We start from the raw sequence: 9,260 nt of genomic DNA, 5'->3' as shown, positions 1-9,260 counted from the left end.
CAGATTATTCCACGTTGTTGTTTTTTTATTATTTGATTTTACAAGAGAACTTGCGAAGTCTTGATTTACTAGTAATGCGTAAAATAGAAAAAAAAATGCAGAAACGCATCTCGACTGTTTTGTCTGTGTAAGAATAGGCCTATGTCGTGCAATAACAGTTTTAATATACTCTATTCAATAACATTGTTAACTGTTTTTATTTATAAGATCTGCTGCTTTGCTTCTGTGAAAATGAATAGAGACATCAGCCTTAAACTTTGTTTTTGTCATTTACATCAGTTATATTTGCATAAAATACACTATATATTAGGGTTCAGATCGCGCTATATGTGGAGAATAATGCACGGCAATGAGCTCTTTTTTTTTTAAGTGTGATTTTTAAAAAAATATAAAGTAATTATAATATTATAATATATAATTATTTGATAATTATTATAAAAAATATTAGTTAGAAAGGTTAAATACCCTTGACCGGGACAGCGATGCAAAGCTGTCGCTTTAAGATTTGTTTGGGAAGCGAGCTCTGCTCTCGCGCACGGACTGAAGCTCCACGCGCTTCATTCTGCGGAGCGCTGTCACACTCGAGCATCTCATTCAAACGCCATGCAGTGAGCCGAATGGATGCACAGCTTGTGAACTCTGTGTACTGCATTCTGCGCTTCAGCGGACGGACATTACAGCCAAATGAGTGACGGAGGGAGTGAACAAACTAATTAGACCTCAGAGTCGTCATGCAGTTCCTAACACAAAGGTCCGAGCGTTTCGGGTCAGACATCACTGAGACTTTATCGTAATGCGCCGCTGTGGATTTCTCCAAGAGAGCAGCTGAAGTGCTTTTTCCGCTCTCATTTTTATTTCATGAGTTCAGATTGGTTCGACGGCGATGTTCCAACGAGAATGTCCTTTGTTTAGAAACTGTATGCTTATGCCGTAAAGAAAAGCGCAAGTCTTGTTGGAAGCCGGACAAATGGCGTTTGTTGTCATAGGAACCCTGTTACTGATGCTCTCTAACGTCTATAGCGCTTCAGGTGAGTTAAAACACTCGTTTATTGATCTGATTTTTGGTTCTACACTGCAATTTGCGATTTGAAAGTAAGTTTAATCTTTAAGTTTGACTCATAAGTCAGACCATATGTTCGTATCACTGTAAATACAGCCAGGTGGCTATCAGTTTTTGGATATTAACTTATTGGACGTGAATTTTTTAATGCAGTATATTCAACATTAAAACAAATCCCCAACAAACTATTTTATAGTTTGTACCAGAAAATCTTGCATTTACTATCAATGTTGAGTTACATCAGGTCACATCTACACTGGGGGAAAAATGGTGGAGTTTCACTCAGAAATTGCTAGTAAATTTCACAAATAATTACAAAGAAATGGCAAGTAACACATGGAGTTAAACAAATGTCTGAGGTAGAAAGCCTGAAATGGTATTTTCTAGTGAAATGTACTCCATGTACCCAGTTTTATTTACAACTTTGACAAATAATTTTACAATGACAACAACAGTAACAATACAATGTAAAGAATTCAGAACTTAAATGCTAGAAGTTCTTACTAGAATGCTAGAAGTTCTAAAAATACTTTTTAATAAGTTAATTCACCTTTTCAACTACTTTACGTGCAATTACAGTTAAAGGAAATTGAGTTGAAACTCATAAAATGAAATAGAAATGACAGACTTTTTGTGACAAATTAAATAAATGGAAACGGTAATGTTTTTATAACATAATGATAATTTTTATAGTGAAGCGAGAGACAATAACAAGATAAAGTTTCCATTAAAAGATGAAAAAGATGATAATCACACTGGATACAAAACAAGGCAGCTGTGTTATAAAATATTCATGTTCAGGCACTTCTCAAAGCATATTACAAGAAAAACTATTGTGTTTGATTTCTTCATTCGGCAACTAATGATACAAAACAAATTTGCAAATACAAATTTTGTGCTGTTTAGAAAGGCATTTCTAGCTATTAGAAATGCCATTTATTTTCATTTGTTTTGACAGTATGCCCATTATTACAGTACTCACAGAACAGAAGTCTTAAATCTGGACATGACAGCAGCAGTTACAAGTAAATAGTTATAAAAGATCTGTTTCCATGATCTCCTACACCCTTCGTAAGTTTACCGGTATGTTTACATTGCGGTGAAGTGACCTGCAAGAGACTGACTGAATACGTTTGGCAGATGCAAAGAGGGATGCCACTGCTGTATCATTAGTCTCCAGGACAGCATGATGTGTCCCCCTGCTGAGGCCAGCTTAATGGCCTTCTGCATTATGGGAGACAGCGGCTGCTGCACACGCCGAGCTTTAGAAAGAGACTTTATGAGTTATGCATCTGTCTTCCCATTGTGGGGGTGCCCGAGCTGAAAGGATGCTTAAAATAGATTTTATGTGTGTATTAATATGCAGTGGGTTTATCGATTTGACTGTCAGCTGTGAATGTGAAAAGCATTATGTGCTGTGTGCTTTGAGAAAGTTCAGAGTTAAAACATACCGTATAATATGAAAGATGATAGATAATGCCAGATAATAGCAGACTTCATACTCCGGTTGCTAAGAGACGTATGTACCACAGGCAGATCTGGATTCACAAATTGTTTTTGAAGGTATTCTTAGTCCAAATTAGACCAAATACGAAATGGTAATAATATTTTTCTTAAATAATCCAATACATTGTCCATTTATTTCGACTATATACTTGGATTAACTACAGCTCTTTTAATCCAATGACCGTTCTATTATGTATTTGTTTATCGTTCTATCAATCCATCGTTCTATTGTTCTATCTATCGTTCTATGTTGATCTATCTATCTATCTATCTATCTATCTATCATTCTAGTAATTGTTTTATCTATTGTTCTATTATTCTATCTATCATTCAATCTATTTTATCTATAATTTTTTTAAGACATGTTGACACCATTTACAGTAACAACATCACATCAGCTTTGCTTAATTTCTCTATAGACCAATGATTTATTTGGCTTATTGCTTTTCACTTAGCAAATAGGTGTTCCACATTTAATTTTCGTAAGTAAATGCGCTTGTTCCTTAAATAGGGGGAATGTGGGTGTGTTTGTGTTTATATTTATTAGCAGAAAACTGCAGACTGCAAAATCTCCCTCAGCTGTCATTAATGTAAAAGGTCTGAAGCTTAGAACTGACATAAAAAAAGCTGTTCAGTTTGTGTTACTTAGCAGTTGCAGTCACGTTAGGGCAAATGGCCAACTACGAGAGGTTGAATGGGGTTGACAGAGATAATGGTGTTTTTGAAACGATGACAAATGGCCTGAGATGGATCACCCAGCAGAGATGTAAGCTGTCACAGTTAGCCGATAAGAACAGTTTTTTCGGCGTTGTGAAAAGCATTGTGCCTGGCTTAAAAATGGGTCTAAGATTCATACCAGCAGATCTCTTTCATGAACGACTATTTTGTTTTGTTCTTTGATCAGTGTACACCAGTATGCACCCGTGCACCCATTAGTAAAGTCTGTTGAGGAAAAAAAAACATTAGATCTTTACTGATCCCAGAGAGCCTGGTTGATGCTCATGTTATTTGAACATGTTTGAAGCAAACAGCTTTGAAAATCCGACTGGGCATAAGGTCCCTGGTCATTGTTTTCAAAACGCTTAGCATTAGTGATGGTATATTTAAGCCCTAAGGAAAAAGAGGGTGAAGAATGCTTGTCTAATATTTGTAAATATCAATTACTGTAATGCATTACATAAGGCAATAGCTCATGGTCACTAAATATAACTTATGTCAACAGTATTTCAGCAGGAAGACACATGATCCTCCTGTGTTCATCCATCCAAACGTTCTAATGTTCTATCTATCATTCTAACATTTTATCTATCATTCTATCTCTAAAATTAGAGAACAATCTATAAATACTTGATTTTTTTCTAAAATAATAATGTTATTCTTCATCACTCAAAAAAAGTGTCATTGTAAAGCTGCAATATTCTAGAAATCACAGATTTGGAATGACCAGCTTCACTTGCAAGGGCTGAAAGGGTCATCCCTTTGGCCTTCATCTGGACAACCTCCTGTCGCAGGGTTTCCGTCACCTTAGAGCAGCCCACCATCTTGCAATCTCAGTGAAAATTGGAGGAATGATGACAGTTAATTAGGGTTTGTCATATAATTAAGGAAATTAGCACCAGGTGCCAGATTAACACCAATAACTTGGAAGTATCTGTAAGTTTTCTCTAATTTTGATCAGATTTCTTTTTCAAATATCTCATTTAAGTCTATCTATCTATCTATCTATCTATCTATCTATCTATCTATCTGTCTGTCTGTCTGTCTGTCTGTCCGTCCGTCCGTCCGTCCGTCCGTCCGTCTATCTGTTGTACTTTTTTTCAATTGATTGTTCTATTGTTCTATCGATCGTTTTGTCTAGATAGAATTTCAAACAAAAGTTTGTTTTCATACACTTTTCTAGTTAACAATGATAGTTGTATGAATTTATTTCAATTCAAATTCAATTCTTTCTTGCATTTGAACTGCAATTATGCGTGCTACTTGCTTTTTTCAGTTTCATCCCATTTGTTAGCTCAGTTCTGAATGGCGCACACAGCTGTGCTGTACAATAGTTTCTGCACCCCTATATGAAGACAGGCAGTCTTATATGACTCCATTAAAGTCAGTCCATCCTGAATATTCATTCACCGTAATACTACACTGCTTTTTTGTTATAACATGTTGATAATATGTATCCGGAAACCCAGCAAAACCCATTTATATCCTCTACTCAGGGAGTCTTCCACTGAGAGATACTGCGAGAATTAGAATCTCCCACATATTTCTCATGTGAGTTAATTGTGCGTAAATATTTAACAGCGCTATGTGTGACAGCATGACAGAACCTTCTTTCAGTGCTTTTTTCACTTGATTGAGCTGTGGGACTAATTTGGTTCACTGCTGCCCATATGTAAACTTTTTTCCCATAAGATATGAACCTGTTAAACCATTTTCCAAAGGAAGTGGCGAATGTGTACACCATAAAATCAGTGACAGATAATGATCCTTTCAAATCAGGCATAGCTTTTCATGTGTAATGGGATTGAAAAGCACAGGCTTTTATTTGTTCCTTTCATTCTCTCACAAGGACCAATTAGCTTGCCATAACTTTAAAAAATGATAATGGCTCTGAGTAGTGGGGAGTTATAATCTTTGTTAACGGATGGAAACAAATTTATGCTGAGTGTAATGTGCAGCAGGAGGCTGATGAACTATTTAGGTGTTCATGACCGAGTTTTTATGAAAGTCATTAGTAACTTCCTTGAATTTAGTTTCACCAAGAAAAACAACTTGTGCTTTCTAAGGGGCTGTTTTCTTCCACTGGAGTGCTTTTATACAAATTAAGTTTTCTCCTTCATTCCGTAGATGCTGTTATTTAATCGCAGCACACACACACACACAAACTGTTGAAAATTTCCACCCTTTTAACATCAAGTAAAACCCAACACATGGCCACTGCAGTGCCTTATACGTATTCCACCTCTTAAAAGCCCTGTGTACAAAGAAGAAACCCTCTCTGTTAGTTCTGTAGCCCTGGATAGAGCGGAATACAGCACTAATGGGCGGTGAGGTTTGGAGCCTCATTCAACAGCCGCAGTCATGCTAGACTCAGCCTTAATGTCAGCTTCTTTTAACTTTGCACTGATTTCGTCTGGCTCTCTGGACTGAAAGCTTAATAGGTGCTGAGTCATCAGCCTGTGAGAGGTTCATCCCCGGCTCCCTTTCCCACTGGCCATTAGAAGCCTCTCGCCCCTCGTTCCATCCTTTGACTGATGCTGGTGAAGACTATAGTTGTGTGGTTGAATGGTGCACCCCAGGCACTCTGTTACAAAAGTTTTTATTTCACAATTTTTTTTAGAAATGTAATTCAAGTGGGTTCCACACAAGAGTTAAGCAGTTTCAGCTCTGCTTTGTTTGTGCTCAGAGACAATTAAATCAGGGTCAAACCACCTTAGACACTGGGGGACATGGGTGTCAGAAGCAACAAAAATGTGGGTGAGTCCAACATAGTGTAAGTGTAACTGTTATTCATATTTATATGAATTTTAGATAACTATATTTAGATAACTAAAACGGCATCAGATGTATTAAACAGACATGCATTTAGCTAATTCATTATGTTTGAGTAAAAAAAGCTGATATGACAATAGACCCAAGTAATGAAGGTTATGTGCATGAATTAGTATTAGAAAATGTATCTCCTCCTAGAGCTTTCATGCTGCGACCACCAAACTCAGGTCAGACCTTCAGACTAGTCTGACTCAGGTTGCTATATCCGTTCTAACTGATTGGACTTACGATTTTCGTCAAACGGACGATCAAGTGCCATAGACTTTTATTGAGGGATCAAAACTTTTCTACATTAAGACTTATAGAAAGTTTAAGCTGTCTATCACTACCAAAGCTTAATGACTATCATAGGACAACATGCTAAGTCATGCTAGCAACTCACTTAAACATATTACCAATGTGCTAATCATGCTAACAACATGCTAATCATGCTAAAAACATGCAAGCAACATTAGGGTGACCATACGTGCCATTTTCCCAGGACGCTTCCTGGCCAGGATTTGTTTTGGCTTTGTTTTCCTGTTTTCATGCTTGCTGAAGGTAATGATCGAAAAGTAGTTTGACCAATAACATGCAAGCATTGTACATAATGGACCAATCATGGCGTGTGAGAAGGTGGGATCTACGGTCAAAGCGATGCAATTACGTGTACATATTAGGTGTGTTCGACTTAAAAGCAGTGCGGCTCAGACCGATCAGTGTTTGACATCAAAGTACCTCGAGAGCGTTTAGAAAGCATAACCGTCTATATGGTACTTTGATGTCATACACCGATCGGTCTGCACACGCAAACAAAGCCAAAACCTAGATATTTTAGGCAATAAACAAATCCTGGCCAGGACGCGTCCTGGGAAAATGGCACGTATGGTCACCCTAAGCAACATGCTAATCATGCTAGAAACGTGCTAGCAAGATGTTAGCAACAGGTTTATCATGTTAACAACATGCTAACAACAGGCTAATCATGTTAAAAAACATTTTAGCTACATGCTAATCAAGCTAGCAACATGTTAAATCATGTTAGCAATGTGCTAAATCATGTTAGCAATAAACTATCAACATCTATCTAATATAGGGTGACCATACGTGTTTGCGTGTGCAGACCGATCAGTGTATGACATCGGTTCCTTGTGTTTTCGAAACGCTGTCGAGGTACTTTGAATCAAAGCAATATAGAAATCCTGGCCAGGACGCGTCCTGGGAAAATGGCACGTATGGTCACCCTATATCTATCTAAACTGTCAAACTTCAAGCTTTTACAGCTGCTTCAAACTTCAGGCTAGGCTTTCTCAAGCCAACTTCAAAGCTTGTTCTCATACTTTACTCATCTAGTTTTAGTATACTAAAGACTTTTAATGGAAATTTTTGTTTTTTTAATCCAGTATTTTTAATATATAAAATCAGGGTCAGGAATTAACAGGGATTTGGGGTGAAATGCCGCCAAAATGAAGAAATAGCTCCCCAAATTCAGCAAAAAATGCCCCTGTACAATGAAACTAAATCTGTTACCACCATCACAATTAAAGTGTAATGTGAAATTGAATTAAAAGTGTCGATTGCACATTACATTTAGATCTGCTCACTCTGCATCAAATATTTCTTTTTATGCATTGTTTTTGCAGTGTTGAGCATTATAACCAATCACGCACACGTATCTATTGGGTGCATGAATGTAATGGCCAGCAGTGTTTAGATTAGTCACCGGTGATGAAAAAAGAAAAGTAGCTTCAGTTTCTGTGCCACTTTTGCATTGTAAAGATTACTTGCTTTTGTCCACATTTTATTGGTAACAGCTTATAGCATTCTGATTGATTGATTGATTGAATTAATTTAAGTATTTGGCATGGAAGGCAACATATATACATTTGATAAGGTACAGTAATTCTAAAAATGGCCCTTACAATCCCAGGAGACAAATATTACTGCTTATTGGAAAAGTACATTTCTGGCACTGATATGTATACATTACATTTGCCAGATGCTTTTAACCAGTTGCTTTTAACCTTTACTGTTGATTCTTCACAGGGTCCCGTCCACGTTTGGATGATGTTCCCCCCAGGATAGTGGAGGGTCCCTCTGATCTGATTGTGTCAAAGGGTGAGCCAGCCACCCTGAACTGCAAGGCAGAGGGTCAGCCCACGCCTACGGTGGAGTGGTATAAAGATGGCGAGCATGTTGAAACTGATAAGGACGACCCTCGATCCCACCGCATGCTGCTGCCCAGCGGCTCCCTTTTTTTCCTGCGCATCGTTCACGGACGCCGCAGCAAACCTGACGAGGGGGTTTACACATGCGTTGCCCGCAATTACCTAGGAGAGGCCGTTAGCCGAAACACCTCACTGGAAGTAGCCAGTAAGTACTTTCTGATGAATTCCACCTTGTTTAGTGATTCTGGATTGAGCGTAGCTATGCTGAAATAAAAGAAATCTATCCCTCTCAGACATGGCCTGAGGTTTTGTTTGTTGAGTTCTTTGTGGCAGTCTGCTGGTGAGGTTTTGCCTGTTGTGACAGTGTGTCCTCCTGCTGTGTGACTGCGCTCTGGGCCTTTGGCTCAGCCGTAATCCAGCTCTCTGGCACAGGAACGTCACCATATCCGGCTCCACCGCAAGAAGAAACTGGATTAGCAAGTTGATTAGAATTGGAATGCAACTAATTAGATTCCCCAAAGTTTGCTCATAAAAACACAAAGCAGCAATTTCCTGGTGCCTGTTTTTTTATACAAGCTGCATCTTTTGCAATACACAATTTATAATAAGGTTCCATTTGTTAACATTAGTTAACTATTTTAGTTAAATATATATATATATATATATATAAATATATATATAATATTTTTTTTAATGTTTTTTTGTCGTTTGTTTTGTTAGTTAAAGCTGCGGTCCGTAAGTTTTGCCTCTTTGTCGCCATCTCTGTTTGAAAACCTGTAATTGCAGTTACTTGTGGAATTATCTTCCTTGCGTGGGTTGTACCCTGGCACGGCTCCAGCGCGGATGAATCTAATGTTTTGAGGAGTATGTGTGGCAGTCAGTCACTGCACCAGTGTGGATATTTACTGTACTTTGCAATCACAGATTCTAGCCTACAGATTCTTGGAATATGACCCAAATAAGAATTTTCACCGTATATTGCCATCTGAACAAGTAAG

General features: G+C 37.9%; 1 protein-coding gene across 1 annotated transcript in view; it reads left to right on the top strand.

Annotated features, from left to right (window-relative positions):
- Positions 1-586: 586 nt before the first annotated feature.
- LOC107748585 (roundabout homolog 2-like) overlaps positions 587-9,260 on the top strand; it is a 59,713-nt gene continuing 51,039 nt past the window's right edge. The window contains exons 1-2 of the mRNA XM_016563439.1: positions 587-1,028; positions 8,141-8,467. Coding sequence (XP_016418925.1) covers positions 968-1,028; positions 8,141-8,467 — 388 coding nt within the window. The 5' untranslated portion in view covers positions 587-967. The remainder of the gene's footprint in view (positions 1,029-8,140; positions 8,468-9,260) is intronic.

This window comes from Sinocyclocheilus rhinocerous, unplaced genomic scaffold (genome assembly GCF_001515625.1).
Source record: "Sinocyclocheilus rhinocerous isolate Xijiao unplaced genomic scaffold, SAMN03320098_v1.1 scaffold620, whole genome shotgun sequence".
In the NCBI taxonomy this organism is placed as follows: Eukaryota; Metazoa; Chordata; class Actinopteri; order Cypriniformes; family Cyprinidae; genus Sinocyclocheilus; species Sinocyclocheilus rhinocerous.
Note: the sequence above shows the minus strand (reverse complement) of the source record. Positions and strands in the feature narration are given on the sequence as shown.